Source organism: Peromyscus californicus, unplaced genomic scaffold (assembly GCF_007827085.1).
Source record: "Peromyscus californicus insignis strain IS unplaced genomic scaffold, ASM782708v3 Scaffold_5__1_contigs__length_169319896, whole genome shotgun sequence".
Taxonomy (NCBI): Eukaryota; Metazoa; Chordata; class Mammalia; order Rodentia; family Cricetidae; genus Peromyscus; species Peromyscus californicus.
In genome coordinates, this window is record NW_026294573.1 from 31,973,625 (window position 1) to 31,997,378 (window position 23,754).

General features: G+C 47.0%; 1 protein-coding gene across 1 annotated transcript; it reads right to left on the minus strand.

The window, feature by feature from the left end:
* Nucleotides 1-6: 6 nt before the first annotated feature.
* On the minus strand, nucleotides 7-22,404 carry Ppt1 (palmitoyl-protein thioesterase 1). The gene is made up of 9 exons (XM_052715947.1): nucleotides 22,263-22,404; nucleotides 16,937-17,046; nucleotides 16,500-16,627; nucleotides 15,277-15,347; nucleotides 13,448-13,550; nucleotides 5,762-5,852; nucleotides 4,931-5,029; nucleotides 3,467-3,538; nucleotides 7-1,804 (listed from the first exon to the last, which is right to left on the minus strand). Exons 1-9 carry the CDS (start codon nucleotides 22,384-22,386, stop codon nucleotides 1,682-1,684), a joined length of 921 nt encoding a protein of 306 aa, XP_052571907.1. The 5' UTR covers nucleotides 22,387-22,404; the 3' UTR covers nucleotides 7-1,681.
* Between the last annotated feature and the right edge of the window lie 1,350 nt (nucleotides 22,405-23,754).

Here is a 23,754-nt window from a genome sequence, read left to right on the forward strand (position 1 = left end):
CACGGATAAGAAACTACTCTTTATTTTAGACAGCCTGGTAAAGTTATTTTCACATCCTTCCGCTTCCTGTCCTTAAACCTCATCTTTTTATTTGAACAATAGATTTAAGAAAAGGAAAAACTGGCAAAGGGTGGATTCTGCGGTGCTAACAGGGTGCCTTCATGAAAACAATCATTTCTCCAAACTAGATAGGAATCATCCAGAAAGTGCTGCGGTCTCAGCATGGGCGCTGAAGGGTCCACGCTCCAATAGCCCAGGAAGAGGTGGGTCGGTGCTCCTCTTTAACCATGGAGTCGGCCATTGGTTTGTAATGTGGGTTGGTCTCCAGAGGGAAAAGGAAGTCTACAATATTCCTCAGTTGTTTTCTTGAACCAAATCAGCGGCAGCGTGGAGTATGCTGGTAAATAGGATTGGGGGTAGAAGTGTAAAAGTCCATCTTTTCAGACCGTTTCCCCATTTGCAGTGGTGTAAGTGACACTTACTAGTAATATGAGGGCAGCGAGCCAAGAATGGAGTGGCAGGGACAGTCACCCCTGGTTTTCACCTTTTTCTTTTTCTTTTTTTTTGTTTTTTTGTTTTTGTTTTTGTTTTTTTTTTTTGTTTTTTTCGAGACAGGGTTTCTCTGTGTAGCTTTGCGCCTCTCCTGGAACTCACTTTGTAGCCCAGGCTGGCCTCGAACTCACAGAGATCCGCCTGGCTCTGCCTCCCGAGTGCTGGGATTAAAGGCGTGCGCCACCACCGCCCGGCTTTTTTTGTTTTTTTTGAGACAGGGTTTCTCTGTGTAGGTGCCTTCCTGGAACTCACTCTGTAGACCAGGCTGGCCTCAAACTCACAAAGTTCCGCCTGGCTCTGCCTCCTGAGTGCTGGGGTTAAAGGTGTGCGCCACCACCGCCCGGCCTGGTTTTTACTTCTACTCACTTCCCACTATCTCGTGGTATATAAGACACACATTGCTGTAGGGTGTGGTGGCATATGCCTTTAATCCCAACACTCACAAGGCAGGGGGATCTCTGTGAGTTCAAGGCCAGTCTGCTCTACATAGTGAGTTCCAGCCAGCTAGGGCGACAAAGTGAGTGAGTGCCTGTCTCAAAGGAAAAAAAGTGCATTTCTTCTCTTAAGCAACCCTGCTGGCTGTTCCCTCCTTTTGTGACTAATTCCACTGCTGAGGATACAAGGTGAGTTCTGTGGGGGCGTGGCGGTAGGCCTATGGAGTGACTGCTAGGTGCCACTAGATAGGAAAACAGCCGTAGGAGACGGTGCAGAACCATCAGCAGGTGATGCTGCTCGTGTGAGAATCTCAGGACTGGGTACTTGCTCTGGACTGGTACAGGCTCTTACTTGCTCCCAAGTCTGTGTGGGTTTTTGCCCTCAGAGCCTGTCTCCCTGCTTCATCGTCTTGTCTGCTTTGGGCACAATCATTGATCTGCAACAGCAGACTCCTTAAGAGGAAGCTTGACCATACCACAAGGTCGTAAAACAATCTCCATGGTTATTAGCTAATTAAACTTGAATTCAACACCACATGGTGATAGGAGGCAGCAGAGAATAAGATTGGGATCTTCGATCTTCCAAGTAGGGCATGTTAGATAACAGGAGAGGACTGCTTGCAAGCTAGATTAGCAGTCAGGGTTGGGCACGAAGAGCTGGGGTTTCCTGAGCTCTGCCGCCAAGTGCAAGGACTTCACTTAAGGAAAGGGATGATGTGGGCATTAAACCATTCTTTAGTCAGTTGAAGATGGTCCCCTTCCGTAGCCAGAAACACTAGCTTTCCTGCTTTGTCCATTTGTTTTAGCCCCAGGCGGTCCTGTAGAGAGAAAGGCCATAATGAACTCCAGGCTTTGTGGAAGGTTTTAGACTAAAACAGAAACTGTACAACATTTAGTCTCACAATGCACTCTCCCCTGTCGAGGTGTGCTGTTGAGGGGGAATAGGATACCTTCTTTCAGGGGTTTGTTTTGGCTTTTTGAGACAAGGTCTTGCTTTGTAGCCCTAGCTGGCCTTGAATTTGCAGCAATCCTGCCTCAACCTCTTGGGTGCTGGGATTTTAGCATGCGCTGTTATGCCTAGTTCCTTCAGTTTCTTCTATGCATTAAAAATACATGGGTAAGGCCGGCATAGTGGCCCACCCTGCTTAATTCCACCATTCAGGGGCCAGAGGCAGAGGCAGGTGGATCTCTGAGTTCAAGGCCAGCTGGGTTTATATAGAGTTCTAGGACAGCCAGGACTACATACAGAGATGCTGTCTTTTAAAAAACAAAAATGTGCAGCTGAGATTGTTCTGGTTCCGTCCCACTCCCAACCCCTGCAAGGTGCTAGAAATAAACCCAGGACCTGCCCCTGAGCTGCACCCCAGTGCCTATCGTCAGCTTTCTGAAAAGCAGCTGGGCAAGCCACAGGCACACCTGGCACAGAACATCTTTGTGAAGTGGGGCTGAGCCAGAGACGGGAGCAAACTGGCCAGCTGTTTCTAGAGACAGCATATCCAGTTCTTAGGCTAGTGAACTTGGGACCTGTTAGTATCCTGCAGTTACGGTGTCATCTCCCAATAGCCAGGCTGTCACTCTGAGAAGAGAAGGACATAGCGGTAGAGAGTGCCACTGCTTGTCTGTCTGCCCCAGGGTCTGAGTTTCATGATAAGGAAGATAGATCTTGGCTATAATTTCCAAAGCTGCCAGAAACTGGCTTCCCTTTATTTCTACCTCACCCAAATTGGGGCACGATATATATGAGAAAAGCAGAGGAAAATAGGCCTCTGAAATTGTATGGGAAAAGCTGTAGTAAAAGATGGTTCAGGTGTGATATGTGGGCACCTGTGAGTCCATCTCCAGTATCAAGTAGACATTCTTTAGTTGGTGGCAAGCCACAACTGGATGTGGTGAAACGCTGTGACAGCTGCTTGAGAAACAGGACCTGCTACTAAGCAGCATCCATAACAGCCCCGGTTCAGATCTTAGAGTAGGAGCTTGCCTTGTCAATGCTAGATTGATAGGTTTATTCTTGGTGCTAGGGAAGAAACCCAGAAATCGTGAATGCTAATAAGCACAGGGTCTACCGTGGAGGTATACCCTCAGACCTCCAAAGTCCACGCCTCCATTTACTGTTGCTGTAGCATGACATCTCAGCCATGTCTGCATTTACTTAGAGACTTCTGGGATTTGTAGTAAATTGCAAAGGAAGCCAGCTCCAAACCTTTTCTTCAAAAGTAAAACCTTAGAGATGGTGTCTCTCTTTTTGTGTTTAAAACCCACAAGCTGCAGGTCTTAGGATGCTGTAACTATCTACAAACCAGCACCTAGGAAGTTAGTGTGACCAGCAATAGCTCAGTAAGACCTAAGTCAGATGGCTCAGGAGTGCTCTGGGACAGACAAGGCAGGGTCTGCCCCCAGAGAGCCAGCCCAGCAGCTCCAGGAGCCAGGGCTAACAGAAATAGCATCAACCTCCCAACGCAGAGCTCTCCCTCCATTACCTCTGTGTATAGAGTGCTCTCCTGGAGGGGAATAGTTTCCATAGCTTGGCCACTTCGGTAAAATCCAAACCACTGCAGGAGAGAAGGAAGAAAAACAGGTCAGATTATCCATCCACCCAGCACACTTTCAAGATCATCTGACGCTGGCTAGTCCCTAAAACCACCAGCAGAATGGACACTGTAATATATGCAACAAGCAAGCAAGAAGGAAGATGGAACCGGTTTTTGGTTTTGGTGACCTGGAACTCACTCGTGTAGCCCAGGTTGGTCATGACCTTGCAAGCTTTCCGTCTGAGCTTCCTGAATGCAAGAACTATAGGCATGTGCCATCATACGAAACGTAAGGATATATCTTGAGTCATCTCATTTTCAAGTTCAGTCCTGAGGGATGAACTAATAATCCCTCTCTAGTTTTCCATTTCCCCATAACCTGCTTCCTTCCATAACTGCATCAAATGAAAGCCCCTGTGCTAGCCCAGTTATTCAAGGATGAATATACAAGCCCTTTTCCTAAGAAGCTCCGTCTAGCAGGCACAGACCCATTTCATTGTTTAGCACTGGTCAGCAGACTTCTGGAAAGATCAGATACAGACACATGGTTGTGGCTACTCATTTGCTAATGGGATACAAAGGGAGCAACAGAGTGTGAGAAATGAGCAAGGGTTTTCTAATGAAATGCATTTGTAGACATGGAAATTTGGTTTTCATAGCATAAAATATTTTGATTTTTTTCTCCATTTATATATATGTAAAAATTCTGAGCTCATAGGCCACTCAAAAATATGGTGAGATTTGGCCCCCAGGCTGCTCCCCCCCACCCCCCATGATCTGACAGTGCCAGCAGAGCTTTAGTTGAAGCTGGTAACCTCAAAAGCAGAAACAGCTGGTAGTCCCTCACATCTGTCATCCCCCTACTCAAAAGAGTGAGGGTGAAGGATCAGTATGAGTTCAAGACCAGCCCAAGCTACTTGGTGAGGACCCCACTAAAAGGAAGGGGCCAAATTCTGGGAGTATGGATGATGTCCTAGAGGAAGTGACATTGTATCTGGCCTTAACAAAATAACAGGTTCGTCAGGTGGAGAAGCCAGGGAAAAGCATTCAAAAGACTAAGGCACATGAGAGAAGCCTACAAACAGGCTTGGGCATTTCAAATGTGGGTGACGCAGCTGGATTGATCACTCTGAATCAAGGCAGACCTGGACATCAAGCTTAGGGGTTTATAAACAAGGGGCTAGTGATTCTGAACCTCTTTTGGGACAGATCTCTTTGAGAACCTCTATAGACCCTTCCCCCACAGAGCGTAACCACATACTTCTACATGAAATTCTGGGTGCAGCTAGGGGATGGCCGCTGATTTTCACAGGAGGGACGTTGGTGGTGAGGACAGATGTGGCCCGGAAGCAGCTGCAGGGAGTACTGTTAACCTTGTGCAGTCTCAGGGCACACTGGGGCCGCGTGTCTCACCTCAGAGTCTACAGGGTCCACGATGGAATCGTTCAGGAATTTCACCATCACAAACTTCTTGAGGGCCATCAGGTTCTTCTTGTAGGACTCATTGACACACTGGAAGAAGAATGGACAGTCCTGTAGGGTGGCTGCTGTCATGTGCTGGCAGGGATTCAAAGATCAGTCTTCCCTTATAACCTGTTTGACGGACATGTCATCAACCATGGGCTGGAGTCTTGTGAGTTCTGTCCACATACTCTCTACAGACATTAGTCACTTAGGTCACACAGGCTTCAACCCACAGAATTCTGGGTTGTTCTGTTATTGGATTCAGCATTGTTTCCTGACTTTTGTTTTTGTTTATTGACCCCTTCAACTTTCCTGCTTCAAACAACGAATACCCGCTACTTAGCCATCATATAAAATGAACCATTAAATTTACCAGGATGTCCCAAACCATGCTTATGCCTGGGCACAGTCCATGCCCTTTCTAGAGTCCCTTAAGTAAGTCTTTTCTGAGACCACCTGCCCTGAAAGATCCCACCAGGAAGACATCCTTTGAAGACAGCAGCTGTGAATTCCCGCTTTGCACAGCAGACCACCTACTGTAACTCCATCCTGCTGCTTCAACATGAAGAAGGAAGTGGAGGGCTTCAGGGAGGAAGAGGGCCAGATGAGCCCCAGCCCAGCTGCCCTAAAAACAACTGAAACTCACGAGTACTGCCTCTCACAGTGAAAACCCTTGGTTCCTGGCTTCTACTCCAGCTATTTTCATAGATGGTCCCTGCTAATCTCTTTCTGATGGTCAGAAAGGAATGCCTACCCATGGGAGCGTGTTTGGGTGCCTACCCTCTCTTGGTTTATGTCTGCCAGGAAGATGCTGTGGTTGCGGTACACATCCTCCTGGAGGGGGTCATGCCAGTACTCTGCTTGCACCAGCCTGAGGAAGAGAAGAAATAAAGGTGATTAGGTGCTTCTCAGTCAGTATGTCCAGGGCATGCCCCAGTGCCTATACAACCAAGGGACTTCAAAAGGATGAAAGACCAAAGCCCCCAAGTCCCAGGCCTTGCCTTCTGATAGAGATGACGTCGTACACCTGTCAACAAGACATATCTTACTGAGACGGGGACAAGCCATTTGGCAGACACAGAAAGTCCAAATATTTGGGGATTCTCTGTCTATCAAGGGCCAAATTCCAAAGATTTTGGCCCTTGACAGAGATTCATCAATACTTGGCTTCCTTGTAATCACAGGGGCCCAGGCTGTCCCTCCTCACAGCCCCACCTCCCTCCCTCTCTTTTGCTTTCCATTCATCCCATAAGATGCATCTTCCTCCCCATTATCCCTTTCCTCATCTTCCTCAGCCAGGGACGGAGACTTAGCCATCCCAGCCTGACTATCACTAGTCAGAACGACACTCTCCAATCTGTTCATAAATGTATTTGGAGCCAGAGGTGGTGGTACCCACCTGTAATACCAGCACTTGGGAGGTAGGAGCAAAGGGATCAGAAGTTCAAGGTTATTGTAGATGTAACCAACCGTCTTATTAAATAAGAAACACAGAGCCGATTCAGAGAAGAAAGCCAAGAGGTCAGAGCTAAGATCCTCACCCTTCCTGCTTCAGCGATCCTCTTCAGTCAAGAGAGCTCTCCGAAAGGGACCTACTTCCTGTGTGTATGTCTTTATATAGTCTAGCTGTTCTGCCTTCTCATTGGTTGTAAACCCAAACACATGACTGCCTCGTCACTGCCTGTATGTACAGCCCTCCAGGTCCTCTATGGTATTGAGATTAAAGGCGTGTGTCTCCAATGTTGGCTGTATCCTTGAACACACAGAGATCTACCTAGCTCTGTCTACCAAGTGCTAGGGTTAAAGGCGTGCGCCACCACCGCCACGCTCTTGCTACGGCTCTAATAGCTCTGACCCCCGGACAACTTTATTTATTAACATACAATTAAAATCACATTTCAGTACAAGTAAAATACTACCACAGGTTATCTTTAGCTCATAGTAAATTTGAGGCCAGTCTGGGCTAACATGAGACCCTGTCTCAAAAAAATGTATTTGGAAGTTCCAAAAAGTTTAATTTCATTGATGCTTAAAAATTCTGAGTTATGCCAGACGGTGGTGGCGCACGCCTTTAATCCCAGCACTTGGGAGGCAGAGGCAGGCGGATCTCTGTGAGTTTGAGGCCAGCCTGGTCTCCAAAGCGAGTTCCAGGAAAGGCGCAAAGCTACACAGAGAAACCCTGTCTCGAAAAAACCAAAAAAAAAAAAAAAAAAATTCTGAGTTATGAGCTAAAGAAATGGCTCAGTGGTTAAGAGCACTGGCTGCTTATCCAGAGGACCTGGGTTTGATTCCCCACCCCACCATGGTGGCTCACAACTATCTGTAACTCTAGTTCCCAGGGATCCAAAGCCGCCTTCTGGCCTTTCTGGGCACCAGGCACATATGTGGTGCACATACATACAGGTAGGCAAAACACCCAGACACATAAAAATATCTAATATATAAATAAATAAAAACTTCAGGGCTAAAGGTATAGTTCAGAGATAATAGTATTTGTCTGACCTGCAATGACTCTGGGTTTGATCCCCAGCACTGCAGAAAAAAAGTTAGATAAATAAAAAGTTCAAAGGACAATGTATTAAGGACTGCCATCAGTACTGATTTTGTCATGGCTTTAGTATTACTGTTGACTATTTTTCCCCTACAAGGCTGGCAGGCCCTTGATAGGCAGTAGATGCTCTATACTAAGGGTCTGCTAAATGACATGGGCTCTCAGGTTGTGAGACAAGCTGGGCTGGAGCTTGGCTTAGGGATGTAAGAAGGGAGGCCGTAGTATCGAGAACACTCTGGGTGGGGCCACAGCTTCAAAAGTGGGTGGATAAAAGCACCAGGTGACACCGCTCTCCGAGGTGACTCATCCCGGCTCACTCACACAGTGGAAAGGGATGATGAGGAAGGTCTTTGGACCCAGTCAAGCCTCCTGGTGACCCTGACTTCCAGGAGGCCAATGGCTAAGGGTGGCGTGAGGGTAACCATTACGCTTTTGCCATCAAAAGGAGACAGCTAAGAGGAGATGGCAGGAGGATGCCAGGGACAGTCCATCTTAAGGGGCTTGATGCAAGCAGCACAGCCCAGAGGAGGCCTGAGGATGAGCAGAAGTGGAGGGCCTGGAAGGAGGAGGTTCGGGAACAGACAGAAGAAAACTGGGTGTGCACTTCCACCGAGGGGTAGACTGGAAAAGGCTAACTAATCTAAGCTCTACTACAACAGTAAAGATAAGTCTACCCACTGTTTGGTGTTCTGAGACAGGGTTTCACCATGTAGCCCAACTGGACAGTCTTCCCGCCTCCATATCCCCAGTGCTCGAATTACAGGTGTGCATCACCACACTTGACTGTTTATCAAAAGTCTTGCTATGTATCTGACTGGCCTGGTCCTTCACCATGTAGCCAATGCTGGCCTTAAACTTGCAGCAATCCTCTCGCGTCACCCTCCTGAGTGATGGCGTTCCAGGGGTGAGTCAGTCACCATGCTCTCTGAGGCGCTGGGAGCCGAAATGTTCTAGAATTCCATTAATCTATTCTAGTGTGTATGTGTGAATACACACATGTGTTCATATGGGTATGTGTGGGGATGACCCCTGTTCTTGTGGAGGATGACACTGGATGTCCTCCTCTCTCTCTCTGTACCATAGTCTCTGAGACAGGGTCTTTCACTGAACCCGAAGCTTACAGCTCTGATAGGCTGGCTGGACGGCGAGCTCCCAGGATCCGCTTGTCTCTGCCTCACAGTGCGGGGGTTGCAGGTGCATGCCGTTGTGCCCGGCTTTGTATGTAGCCGCTGGCAATCTGAACCTGGGTCTTCATGTCTGCACAGCAAGCATGACACCCATTCAGCCACCACTCAGCCCCCATGAGTGTCTTTTTAATTTTACTGTGGCTTGATTTGGCGTCTTTCTGGTCATTGGAATCCTCTCTCATACGAGAGATGGCGTGACAGGGTGGCAGAAAGAATGGTTCCTTTCCTGCTCTTACCAGATCCCCCAGCATTGTGTATGTACTGCTTGCTCGGCTTGCTTGTAGGAAGTCTCATATTGGCCATCTGTGCAAATGAGGCTTTGCTCATATGAACACATTTTAAAAAGGAAAAGCAAACAACCCCACCGAGTTAAACGGTGGGTAAAAGTTAATCTTTGCTACAAGCTCTTGAGAACTCAGAACGCACAGTCCGGGGAGACTGTGCGGGGCGTGCGGGGCTATGTTGCTCAGCTAGTGTCCCCAATCACTTGAGTCACCTTTCCTTCTGTCTAATTGTCACTGCCTTAGTGTCTCAGCCACCACTGTCTCTCAGCTAGACCACCGCAACAGACCCTAATGAACTAGTCTCTTGTTTTTCTAGCCGTCTCAGAACCTACTTCCCACAAAGCAGTAGAGGTCTTTAGCTTAGCATGCTGTTACAGAAAAGAGTCCCAGTTCCTTTCCCAGCACTTGGGAGGCAGAGACAGGAGGATCTCGGTGAGTTCGAGGCCAGCTTGGTCTACAGAGCGAGATCCAGGACAGCCAAGGCTGCACGGAGAAACCCTGACTCGGTGGGGGGGGGGGGATCATTTCTCCTATCTATCACTAGTCACTCCAGCCCAGAACAAGCCAGACTTGCCCCTGCCTTTGTGCTAGCCATTCTTCTCTTGGCTTCTCCCGTGTTCTTTCCATCTCCTCCTTCACACCCCAGCTTAGAGGTACCCAGTGTGGGAACCAACTTCATTATTTGCATGCCTGCATCGTAGCAGATCCCATCTAAGGTGTCTGTCTCCTCTCCCTGGCTAAACAGGAGACCCAGGCGCCCAATGACCAGGTCTGGTAAATAGTAACTCAGTATTTGATGAAATTATGAATTAAAGACTTCACAACTGCAACTTAAGAAAAGACAAAATGACACTAGGAAGGAAACAGAAAGCTGAATGTTTTAAATATAGCCCAACCATGAGAACAGCCCAAAGCTTTTTACGATGGGAACTCAGGCTGCACTAAATAGCTTACACTCAGCTTGCTTAACCTGGAAAATGACTCCAGGAAGGCATGTTACTAACCTCATGTCAGAGGTTCCAAGTGCCCATGGCCACATAGCTAACTGATAACAGAAAGATAGCTCTCCAGTGACCCCCCGGAGGAGAACATGGGAGGCCATCTCCTTTCCCTTTATTTTACTTCATTTCCCCTCACGCTGGGTTGCTCCTTGGGACAGGCATACAGGACTTAAGGTTGGCGGACAAAGCTCCACACCACAGCCTTCTGGGTGGCAGTGGTGCTGTAGTGGAGCATGCTGCCCCAGGATTAGAACTCTTCAGCTGCATCCTAGTTAGGACCTATTCTCCATGCCCGATGCTTTGAAATTTCACAGGAATGCACTGCAGTATGGCTTTGTGTTTTTTTTGTTTTTTTTTTTTCCTGTCCTTGCCTGGGTATTTAGCAAGCCCTTTCAGTTTGGAAGCTCATGCATGGTAATGGCTTGGACATCTTCTTGCACTACTTCTTTAATTCCAATTCACCCTTCCTCTGCTTGGAAAGTCTTGTTAGTCACACCAGACATCCTAACTGCTTCTTTCTGTTCTCTTTTCTACCTCTGTTGTAGTTACTGTACTATGGCTATGAAGAGACACCACGACCAAGGCAACTCTTAACAAATGAAAGCTTTTAACTGGGGGCTTGCTTACAGTTTCAGAGCGTTAGTTCACGGGTGGGAAGCAGACAGGCATGGCACTGGAGCAGTAGCTGAGAGCTTGGTATCCTGGTGTGGGTTTTTGAAACCTCAAAGCCCACCCCCAATGACACACTTCTTGTAATAAGGCCATACCTACTCTAACAAGGCCACATCTCCTAATCCTTCCCAAACAGTTTATCACCTGGGGACTACTTATGCAAATATATGAGCCCATGGGAGACATTTTCATCCAAACCACCATAACCTCTCTGAATTTTTTTTTGTTTAACTTCTAGAAGATTCCAATATAACTAACAACTTAAAAAAATGGAGTTGTGATATTTCAATTTTCAAAAGCTCTCATTCTGACAGTTGATTTTATTCATGATCTGTTCTGGAGGAATAGAAGCAACTTCTTCCTCTCTCTGAAGACAGTGATTACAGGTTTTGGAATCTGGTCTTCTAGGTTTTCTTCTGGCCAGGAATGTGGCTCAGTGGTAGACTGCTTGCCTGGCAAGCTGCTGCACTATGAGCAGTCTCTACCATGGGAAGTGGGAGAGGGAGGAAGGGTCCACAGGCTGACTGGAAGCCCTTCCTCCACGGGCAGAGCTTAGATAGGAGCTGATGAACTGGTGGCATCAGCACCCCACCCAGTAGTTAGGAGACTTCTCTTAGTCACTTCCTCCAGAGAGAGACCCCACAAACCCTGCCTCGCATGTAACAAGGTTAGCTCTCAGCCTGGGTCACCCAGCATGTTAAAGGGAGTAGATTTTGCTTCTGCTATGGTGGAGGAAAAACAGTTCTCTGGATGTGCATGAACTGGGGAGTCAGACTGCCCCGGCCTCAGGTTTCTAATGAAAAGGTCCTGGTTTTGGCCCCACACACTTACCAAAACCTTCCAAAGTACTATACAGCCCAGTTCCCACGCTTTCTTGGGGCTCTAGAGCATGGGTCACTGCTGTGTACCTTCTACAGAGGTAAAGCCTTCAACCTTTCTGCTGCACTACAGTCGTTCTTATGTCCTTCTGTTTGCTCTTTGAAAAACATGTACTGGCCGGGCGGTGGTGGCACATGTCTTTAATCCCAGCACTTGGGAGGCAGAGCCAGGCGGATCTCTGTGAGTTTGAGGCTAGCCTGGTCTTCAGAGATAGCCAAGGCTACACAGAAACCCTGTCTCAGAAAAAAAAGAAAAAAGAAAAACATGTACTGGCTCTTATTTCCTCTCTTGTTTGCTTTGACCCTGTGAGTTTTATCCTTTTTAAGTCCTTTATTAATTTTTGATTTTATTTTATTTTTTGATTTTTCAAGACAGAGTTTCTCTGTAGCTTTGGAGCCTCTCTTGGAACTCACTTTGTAGACCTGGTTGGCCTTGAACTCACAGAGATCCACCTGTCTCTGCCTCCCTAGTGCTGAGGTTAAAGGCATGCGCTGCCACCACCCGGCTATTTTTATATTTTTAATGCTGCGGGCCGCAGGAATATATCATAAGAACTTAGCTGGTTATGGCAAAGTCACTAACTGGAGTGATCAAGGATTTTCTCCAGAGGAAGCCAAATTCCAAGGAGCTTTTGGTGTTACTTGGCTTGTTATATATCAGCTGTCTTCTGTATGAAAATCATGTGTGCCTTCATAGTTTTCCCAATTGACTTTTCCCTAAGAAGGGCTAACAGTGTGGACTGATCACTCTCTGGATATATACATTCCAGGTATTTGGAGAACAGCCTCAGGAAAGGCTTCCTCTAGAATCAGATATCTCCCTTAGCCACTTTCAAGGATTAACAGTGATAACAGTTCACATGCTAGTCACCTGACTTAAGGTAAATTCCACAAGGAGACACCGCCTAGGTCAGGTGGGTATTAAGTAATAGCTTTACACAATTCAGCTCGAACCCTCCCTTTTTTTATCCCGGGACTTCCAGGGCACGGGATGGAGAAGAGAAAAGAGAAAGGAAGAACTAGATGGGTAAGAACTTGAGAGGAACAAACTGAGATGGGGAAGAACTAGGTTGAAGAGCTAGAAGAGAATTCTAGAGGAACAAGATGGAAGATGAGGAAGAGCCAGATGGGGAAGAACAAGATGAGGAAGAGCCAGATGAGAGAGAAGGAGATGGGAGAGGAGCTGATAGGGGAAAGAACTAGATGGATGAGAACCTAGAAGGGGCAGAACTAGATGAAGGAATTAAGATAGTGCCTGGAGGGGACAACAGATAAATGGAGAGAGAAATTGGGCAAGAAAGGAGCTAAAAATGAGAGCAGATTATAAACTTGTAGAGAAAGAACCAACACAGAATAATAAAGTGTATGAACTAAGAAGTTTCGTGTACATAGACTCATTTCTTTTCATCAAAGATTAATTATCAGCTGGTTGTAGATTCTTCCCGGACCCTGGGAGGGGACTGTCGAGGGGCTGGACCCCCATAGTCCCCGATATTTTAAGACAAAGTCTCACTATGTCACCTTGACTGGCCTGGAACTGGCTACATAGATCAGGGTAGCCTCAAACTCACGGACATCCGCCTGCCTCTGCCCCCTGAGTGCTGGGTTAAAGGTGTGGACCACCACACCAGGCCTCATATGTTTTAAGGACAATTTTTTTAAAGGTTTATTTATTTATATTTTTATATATATGGGTGTTTTACCTGCATGTATGTCTGTGCACCACCACATTCAGGCAGTGCCCCCAGAGGCCATAAGAGGACATAAGATCCCCTGAGATTAGAGTTAAAAACAGTTGTGCTATCATTAGTGAATGCTCCTCGAATCGCTGAGCATGGATGGCAGCAAGATACTCACTCCCCCAGTCTGGACTGGACAGCTAGTCACACTCACCATTCTTGAATAGTTTTGGAGTAAGCACCAGCATTGATCATTTTCCTGATGAAGTCACAGATGTGCGAACTCTCTCCCGGGCATCGAGGGAGGCCAAAAACACCTGTGGAGGTAGAAGATAACCATGCCTTACTCCAATAATCATGTATTGAATGCCCTCTGTACCAGGCACTGTGAGAACAAAAACAAAATGACAAAGAGCTTGAATATAAACTTAGTCATTTACTCCAAGAAAAAAAAAAAAGCCTTAAGTTCTGAGAACTAACACCACCACCAACTTCCTCCTGGCATTCTCCCAGGGACCTCTGTCCCAGCCCTACCCACATGGGTTACATACAGCCATACAGCGCATGACTGCCTCTTCCTCTTTCTTGGGAAATCATCTGGCTCCCTGTCCCCATTCCCCCCACCCCCACGTCACTCTCTGTCATCCATGCACCTCTCTTCCTTTAAATCCTGTGTAAATTACTTTTGATACCCAATACAGTGTAAGTGCTCTGTGGATTGTCATTCCACCGTGTTGTTTAGGGAGTGAGAAGAGTCTGTACATGTTCAGTACAGATGCGATCGTTTCCCCCATCCTCCCTCCCCACCCCTGTCCCTCTCTTCCTTTTTATGAACATAGGGTAGGGTCTCACATAGCCCAGGTTGAACTCAAACTCTCTGAGGATGATTCTCCTAACTCCACTCCCTAAATGCTGGGATTCTAGGCATACATAACCACCATGGCCTCTCCCAGAAGAGTTCTCATCCATGGATCTTTGAATCCACAGATATGGAACTCATGGATTCAGAAGGCCAAATGTGTGGTGGGGTAGAGTTCTTGTGGTAGAGTTTATCCCGGGTAATACACACACACACACACACAGACACACACACACACACACACACACACACACACACACACACGGATCTAGATGATCTAGGCTATCTCTGCATGCCCAGGCCTTGCTCTCAACATGTGACTTAAGCTCCTGCTTTTCTTGCTAAGTGCAGCTCTCAGCCTCATCACAGAAGCTTCCTTCTGCAGCAGAGGGAGACTGCTACAGAAATCCACAACTGGTCAAAATGCAGAGAACAGGTGCCGGTGAGGTGCCCAGCTGCAACTGACACATCTGCAGCCCACCACACCCAGGGCTCAGGAACGAAGAGGGGCAGAGAGAGAGAGAGTTGTAGGAGTCAGAGGCCCAGCACACCTGCTACTGAGAGAGTGTCTTCTATACGTGACTACAGGGACGCTACACCCATGAAATCTGAGCAATATGGTCACCTAAACAAGACCTGCATAATGACATAATGACATGCCAGTGCGGGTGGGGGAAACCTCACAGGGCCCCACACCTAGATGAAGAACTACAAGCAATTAATGATGACAGAGAGTAGGAGAACCAGGTCTTCGGGGATGAGTCCCTGGTAGGTTATCCAATCTCAAGTGGTCATATACATATGAGCAACACTAAATGGACACAGCAGCTTACACACACACACACACACACACACACACACACACACACACACACACACACGTAGGTGCCAGGTGTGGTGGCATATGCCTATGACCTCGGCACCCGGGTGGCTGAAGCAGAATTGCTAAGAGTTTGAGGGCAGCCTAGCTACCAAACAAGACCTTATCTAAAAAGGAGGAGGAGGAAGGGGGGCGGGGAGAAGAAAGATGGGAGGGAGGGAGGGAGGGAGGAAGGATGGAAAAAAGGAAGGGAAAGACAGACAGGAAGGAAGGGAAAAAATGAAAGAAAAAAGAAATACAAAACATCAGACAGACATGGGTTAGAAAAGGGGAAGAGAACCACAGGACAAGGGGTGAACATTACCTTGATGTTGTCCCCCAACTGAGACCAGGTTGATCATAGGAGGTGATGGGCATCTCTGGGCCACTGCCCTCCTGGAGAAATCAAACGTGACTGTCAGCTCTGATGGTCAGATTGGAATGTATCAACACTCTCTTCACAGGTTAAGCTACTCAATACACCATGGGTTCCCAAACCATGGAGTTCCAGGATCTTCCTCCTGGTTGGATACAAATCTCACTTCATAGAAAACAAATCAAGAGGAGTTGGGAAGATGGCTCAGTCAGTGAAGCCATAAGGACCTGAGTCTGGATTGAATGCTCCCTCTTAAAAAAAGAAAAGGAGAAGCCTGGTACGGCAGTTCCGGTAAAACCAGTACCGGGGAGGTAGAGGCAGAGGGTGAGTCCTTGGGCTTGTCAACCAGCCAGTCTAGCTCAATACTGAGCTCCAGGTTCACTGAGAGACCTGTTCTCAATAACAACAACAACCACCATGCTGTCCAGTTAAGCACTCACTGCCAAGCATGATGACCGGAATTGATTCCCGGGCCCCACATGTTGGAAGGGGAGAACTGATTCCTCAAAAACTGTCTGTCTTCTGCCCTACACACACACACACACACACACACACACACACACACACACACACACACACACACACACACAGACACACACACACACACACACACAGACACACACACACACACACACACACAGACACACACACACACACACACAGAGTAAATACAGTTTAAGCATATTTAAGTTAAAATAGAGGATTGGAGAGATGGCTCAGTGGTGAAGAGTTCTTGCTGCTCTCGCAAAGGACCCAGGTTTAGCTCCCACCACCTACACTGGGTCGATCACAATAACTTATAACTCCAGCTTGAGGTGATCTGATACCTTCTTCTGGCCTCTGTCGGCATTGCATTCACATGGACACATACCCCAACACACACATAGCTTATAAAAAAAAATAAAATCTTTAAAGTTTTTTTTCTAAAACAGTAAGGTGGAGTGTAATGGAGGAATACACCACACATCTGACCTTTGACTTCCACAGGCATGCTCATACATGTGCACACATAGAGAGAGAAATGAAAATTAAGCTTCTTACGCAGTGACATTTTAAAACCAACTTCCTTTCTGTGAGAGTAGAGGGCCCCCAAATAATTACAACCAATTTATCCGAAGAGAAGGAAGGCCAGTTCCATGTGGGTAGTAACCACGGCACAGGAGGGTACTTACAGAAACTGGCCTCCCTGCGAGAACCCGATAGCATTGTAGCCCTGCTGCAACTTAGGATCCTTCTCCAGAATCTGGCACACTATCGTTACCTGGGAATTGACATTCATGAAGAAACTGTTCTTCACATCCTGAAAAATGAGTAGTGAGCGTGACGTCAATATTGACGCAGGTCAATACCCTCAGACAGCCACTAGGGTTCAAGCGTTAGCTGAGTTCGATGGAACAACCCTGTAGTTCAGGCACTTGGCAGGATGAGGCAGGAAGACCCAAGTTCCAGGCTAGCCTAGGCTACACAGCAAAATCCTCCATCCCGAAACAAAATGAAACCAAACCAGGGGAGCTATGGCTTGCTGCTCAAAATGCGAGGTGAAATGTTCAAAGAGCACACTTTATCAAACCCGGCAGCAAAACTTTCAGGGAACGCTCTGCCATCTTACCTCCATCATGTTCTTCCCAATCTCTAGAGACAGGATGTAAATCCCAGGTATTTCCTTCTCGACCATCTTTTTAATGGCACCCATGCTTATGGGGTTACAACAGCTGTCTCCTAGCCAAGGAAAACAATGATGGAAACTCATGAATCAAAACATTATTTAAGAAACAAAAACCTTTTATGTCTCAGAGGGCGATATCAAGAATGTGAAAGGGCAGCATACAGAATGGAGAGGACCTGGAAACAATGGTCTACTGCAGAGCGTCTCCAGCTTTCCCCACACAGCGCCCTTCTCAACTCAGAAATGCTTACGATACCTTGGCTATATGGGTTGATAAAAATGTATACAAATCAAATATTTACTGATAATAAATATAAAGAAGTTTATTATAAGATATTCTTTGGTATACATAAAATTTTATTATTTATTAAGGGCGAAATTATACAAAATGATAAAAATAGACGTACTTGTTTATATTTCCATAGAGAATTACATTTTAATCTGGGCATAGTGGGTCACCCTCTAAACCCAGCACTCAGGAGGCAAAAACAGATCTCTGTAAATTTGAGGCCAGGCTGGTCTACATGCTGAGTTCCAGTCTAGCCGGAGCTACATAGTGAAACCCTACCTTTCAATTTAAAAAGAATTAAGGGCCTCCAGGCAGTAGTGGTGCATGCCTTTAATCCCAGTACTTTGGAGACAGAGGCAAGTGGATCTCAGAGTTCAAGGCCAGCCTGGTCTAAAGAGCGAGTTCTAGGGCAGCCAGGACTACACAGAGAGACTCTGTCTTAGACAAACAACAAACATAAAAGAACCGAGTTCTGGCTGAATAGTTGATAATGCAAGACAATGAACATCCTCGGTGTTCTTCATAGTTAATATTTTGATTTTATAATCATTAATACTAAAACACTGCTCACATAAATATATAGTAAGAATATCAAAAGCATGCTTCTTTCAGAAACTGCTCCCCTTGCCCAATTTATACAGTCCTGGGGTCCTGCCAGGACCTGGTGCATGCTGGGAAAGCACTCTATCACTGTGGCTACCTCTCCAGTCCCACATGCCCTTCTGCAGCTTGTTAGTACCTGACAGACAGAGCTACACAACAAGTGTTCTTTTATCTGTTCCTGCTGAGGGGAAATTCATGGGACATCAGCCTCACCCGTTTTCAGTGCCCAGTTCGGTGGCCTTGAGCCTGTTCACCAGCTGAGACAACCACAGCTTCTCTCTAGTTTCAGAACTGTGAGCACCAGGCAAACCTCCATATGGTGAAGTCATTGTTTCCTCCCCTCCTGTCACTGCTGATGACCTCCCCCTATTCTCTGTGCCGTGGGGTCTCTTATTCTGGAACAGGTGAAGGGAGCAGATAATTTGTTTTTTATGTGGGGTTATTGTATGGAACATGCTTTGAGGTTCATCCAGGTGGTAGCATGCTTCAGTACTTATTCCTATTCAGGGGTGAATAGTATTCCATTGTGTGACTATACCACAGGTTATTCATCCTGTAATGGACATTTGGGCTGCTTCTACCTTTTGCTATTCCAACAACACTACTGTAAACATTGTGTAAGGTTTTATCTGGATGCATGTTTACATATTTGTTTGAGTGTAAGGTAGGAGTGGAATTGCTGGGTCATCTTATAATTACACGCTTAACTTTTTGTTTTTTTCAGTCACTGCCATACTTTCCAACAGGGATTGCGTTGGTACAGTTCCAGCAACAGGGCACAAGTGTACCTACCTCCCCATGCCCTGGCCAACGCTTATTTCCTAATTTTAAAAATGGTATTTTTTGGCCAAGTGTAGCACCTTTAATCCCCGCACTAGGGGGGCAGAAGTAGACGGATATCTCTGAATTTGAGTCTAGCTTGGTCTGTGTGGGGAGTTCTAGGCCCGCCAGGGTTATGGTGTAATACCTGGCCTCAACAACAACAATAAAAGTTATTTTTAAGCAGTCTAGGTAGGTGTGAGTGGACACTTCACTGTTTTAACTTGCATGTTCTCCACAGTGATGCCGCTGGCCACTTCCTATCTTCTTGGAGAAATGTCTTTGCATCCTTTCCCAGTTTATGTTTAAGAAGTAAATTTGTGTGTGTGTGTGTGTGTGTGTGTGTGTGTGTGTGTGTGTGTGTGTGTGCCCGTGGAGACCAGAAGAGGGCATCATTGGATCCCTGGAGTTAGAGTTGGTGGTGAGGTGCCCTGCATGGGTTCTGAGAACTGAATTCAGAAACACTGGAAGTGCTCTTAACTACAGATCCTTTTCTCTAGCCTCTCCCTTTCTTTTCTTTTAAAAACATTTATTTTTATTTTTATGTATATGTGTGTGCCTATGTGAGTGTATGTCAAGTACATGTAGGTGCCCAAGGAGGCCAGATGATGGTGTCACATTTCTTGGATCTGGAATTACATGTGGTTGTGAGCCAACATGAGTGCTGGGAACCAAACTCGGGTCCTCTAAAAGAGCAATATCTTGGTCAGTGTTCTGTTGCTATAAAGAGACACCATGACCAAGGCAACTCTTATAAAAGAAAGCATTTAATTGGAGTCTGCTTACAGTTTCAGAGGTTTAGTCCACTATCATCATGGTGGGGAACAAGCCTAAGCCATAGGTTGAGCTTTCATAATTACTAATAAATCTCCATGTCATTTTTTGTGAGCTGGCGGCCCAAAGAAAAATCCGTCTACAAGCTTTGGGAAAAGGTTGACCTCCAACTTGTATAAACTCGGGAGTGAGAGCCTCAGAACCTCAACCTAGAGCCGGGATTGTTTCCTTCCCCACAAAGAATCAGACCTAAGAACGGGAAGCAGCAATCTGGCCACCGACTAGAGACGTGTCCATTTTGCACGGAAATCACAGCATTTCAAGTGGACTGGAAGTCTAAGGAGAAAACACTCTGCCCCAGAGAAACTTCTGTTTCTTTTCTAACAATATCCACCACACAGTAATGAGAAGGGGCAAAGAGGGGCCTTGGCTACATATCTAGGTCATTGATAACTCAGCCTACAAAAGATACTGTCTCAAAAATATCAAATGAGCCCAGCCTATTTGCAAATGCCTGTAATCCTAGCGCTTGGGACGGGGAGGGGTAAGATTAGACGTTCAAAGTCACTCTTGTCTAGACAACAAATACAAATTCCGAGCTAGCCTGTGCTACATGAAACCTTGTCTCAGCCAAAAACTAGGTCTGGACATATGTCTTGGGTAAAGACGCCTGCTCCCAAGGCTGACAACCAGAGTTTGATTCCTGGGAACCACAGGGCTGAAGAGAGAACTGACTGCTGCAACTTGTCCTCTGACCCCCACATGAATGCAGGGGTGTAGGTGTTACCCCCACAATAATAAAAAGTATTTTACTAAAAAAGTCCCCCAATTTAAACTAAGCAGCACACCAAAGCAATAACAACATGCCCTTCAAGTTTATAAGTTTAAAAGCGAAATCTCTTTCTTTTGTTTTGAGACAGTGTCTGGCTATGTACCTCAGCTGGCTTGGAGCTATGACCCTACTCTTTCAGATTCCTGAGGGCTCCAAGTATCAGTGTATGCTACTTCGTTTGGTTTAAAGAACTCTGACTATCCATACACCCCCCAAGTGTGCTCCCCTCCAAGCTACTGTATCTTGATAAAACAACTTCACTTTAGGATTGTCCAAGCACAAACTGTGGCGTCCTCTCTGCCCCCTTCCTCTCTCACACCATATCTAAACCCTCATGTCACCCTCCAGTATATCAGAGTCCCACCACTTCCCCACACTTCCTGTTACCACACATCCGTCACTATGCAGCTCTGAGCCACAGGCCTCTCTAGGGTTGAAGGTCCTGCAGTGTCCCCTTGCAGCTCTCTGTGACACCTACAATCCATTCTCAGCACAGCAACTAGAACAGAAGTCAGGACACAGTGGGACAAGACAGACAGACTGACATGCCTTTAACCCATAAGGACTGATCCCATAGAGTCTCTCCTCCACTTCTACATCCATGGAATGTGCCTGGTCCTGATCCCTCTTCCCCTCATCTCAGGAGAAAAAGAGCAAGTGACTACCTACAGGATAAAGTCAGGGGTCTCCAGGACAAACAGGCCACTGAGCTGAGTCTTACACGGGGACTCTCCTTAAGAGGAGTCTCCAAGAAAGCCAACCTTCACAGCTAATAAATCCAGATCCCCAAGACCCTGAGAAATGCCTGTTGTCATCTCTGTGGACAAGCAGCCTGAATTCCCTGTGATCCCAGCTGACTCTGTTCCTCTGTCGTCCCTTCTTTTAAAGGACAGCTTCTCCCCAGAGCTCAGAGCCACAGCTTATTTCAGGAACCACTAGAAGGGGCCACATGACCATCTAGTGTCACCAATAGAGCGATCCTCTCATTTGATTTTTAACTATAGCTAAATACATATTATTATTTATGGGTCTCCCCATGTAGCTCTGGCTGACCTGGAACTTGGCATGTAGAATTGGGCAGGCCTCAAACTTGCAGAAATTCTCCTTCCTCTGCTTCCTGAGTGCTAGAATTACAGGCTCCCACCACGTTGCATTTGAACAATCTTTTAAAAATGTAAGTCAGGGGGCTGGAGAGATGGCTCAATGGTGTGTTCTTGCAAGGTACAGTTTCCAGTACTCGAATGGTGGCACACATTGCTCCCTCTGCTCCTGCTACACTGATCTGGACACTTACATGCTCAGCTCAGGGCCTTTGCCTCTGCTGTCCTTTGACCACACATCCATAGGCATCTTCCCCCATCCACTGCAGATCTGCTCAGCTGTCACTCTCCAGGGAATCCTTTCCCAACCTTGCTCTCTACAAGCTCATGCTCACACCTCCAGCTCTGTCTTCTTCCAGGCTTTCTGTCTGTCTACACTGCACTCATCACCATTTGACACATTTCCCCCATTTCTCTAGAGTGTGTTTCCCCACCGGAAAGTGAGTTCCGAAAGGGCGGACAGTTCAGTCTGTTTCCTGCTCAGGTGTAGTTGTGCTGTGTGGTGACTGTAAAAAGGATGCACAGGTGACTGGTAGATCTCCATTCAGAGTGGAGGAATAAAAGCGTGAGTGTGCCCCCAGCTCTGCAGGGACCGACGGCCTGACTGTCAGGTGCTGCTGGCTGATGCCATAGCTGCTAGGATTTCAACAAGGGCAGCATAAAACCCTCGCAGTGCACAGCTTTCCCTGAGCGCTCACCAAAGCCACCTGGCTCCCTTCCTTTCAGTGCAGAGGTGTCCCCACATTCTAAAACCTAGGTCAGGCGGGTGCTGTGGAATCACTATCCTCGCCCTTCCAGCTCTGCGATGCGAACCCAGGCGCGGAAAGGATGCTCCTCTCCACACTCACTCACCCATCCCATGCCAGATCACCAGCGGCCGCGGCGAAGGCGGGTTCAGATGCCCCAGCTCCCAGGCGGCGCAACACCAAGGAAGAAGAGACACAGCCAGGAGCCACCGGGAACCGGGCGACGCCATCTTAGCCCAGTCACATGACCGCGCGCGGGCGCGCGCCCAGGACAGAGTCCATCCCGAGGTTTGCAGGGTCCCGGGTGACCACGCCCCTGCCGGGCGCCACAGCCTGAGCACTGACCTTGATCCAGTGCCTACCACCGACCAGACGCTTTGTCCAAGGGCTTTCCATCTTTTAATTGGCCTTATGCACTGCTCTCATTTTACACCCAAGAACATCCAGGTGACAATTTTCTCCACGGAATTGAAGAGATGTCTATTTTCTAACAACTGTCTCATTTTTGCTTTATTTTATTTTTATTTTGTGTGTGGGCGTTTATATGTGTGTGGCACGCGTGCCCCAGCGCACGTGTGGTCAGAGGGCAGCTTGCAGGAGTGGGATCTCTCCTTCCAGTCTGTCAGTCCCGGGAATTGAACCCAGGTCATCAGGCTTGGCTGTGGAAGCTTTTCCCGGAGGAGACTATTTTATTTTAGCGAGTGTGCGTCCCTGTGAGAAAGTAGATAAGGTCCATAGAGGCAACAAACTGTTCAGCACTGTTGTACTTACTGCCCTTGGAAGAAAAGTCACTTGGTTTTCATACACGGCTAGTTAGATCATGGTGAGTTTTGTTCTGTATCTTGAAGGAAAGACAGTATTTCAACAAGCAAACATGTAATTCGGGAGGAGGAAGTTTTAGCTCCTGAGGGGAGAAAGGTATCTTAGAGATCCAGTCATGGCTTCCAGATTGGCATGACTGTCAGGTGTTGGGTGTAGCAGAAAGATGGGGAAACATGGCCACTTCCTATCCAAGTTACACCCTGGTTTATAGCCAAAGGCTCTTGTTCTCTCTGTCCCTACCTCTTTTCTAGCTTCTCTCAGTCCCGCCCCAGCATTTCAATTATGGGCTCAAACTTTCCCCCCTAGAAAAACATGTGAACCTGTCAAGTAGGATGTATCCATGGTACAGGGGGTCTCTTTGACACCGGCTTTATAAAGGATGGAATAGTCTTACACAGAGTGACATGAAAAATCGGGAAGAAAAACCGGTTGCACACCCACATGAAACCCTTCTGTTCCACGCCGTTGAAACTAGTAGTTACTTGGTAGTTGAAAAGCCAATTAAATACAGGATTATAAAGGGTTATGCAGTGCACAATTGACAGGCTTTGCGCCAGCGAGATGGTTTGGCTGGATAAAACACTGGCCACTAAGCCTGGTGACCTGATCCATTCCTCTGGGGACAGCTTGAGGAAAGAAGCAAGTTGTGCAAGTTGTGCCCTGACCTCTACACAGTGACCTGTCCCTACACATACACATAAACACACGAAGTAAACAAGTAAAACATAATAAAAAGCAAAGCGAAGAAAAAGAGGCTTGGGAGAGAGCTCAGTCAG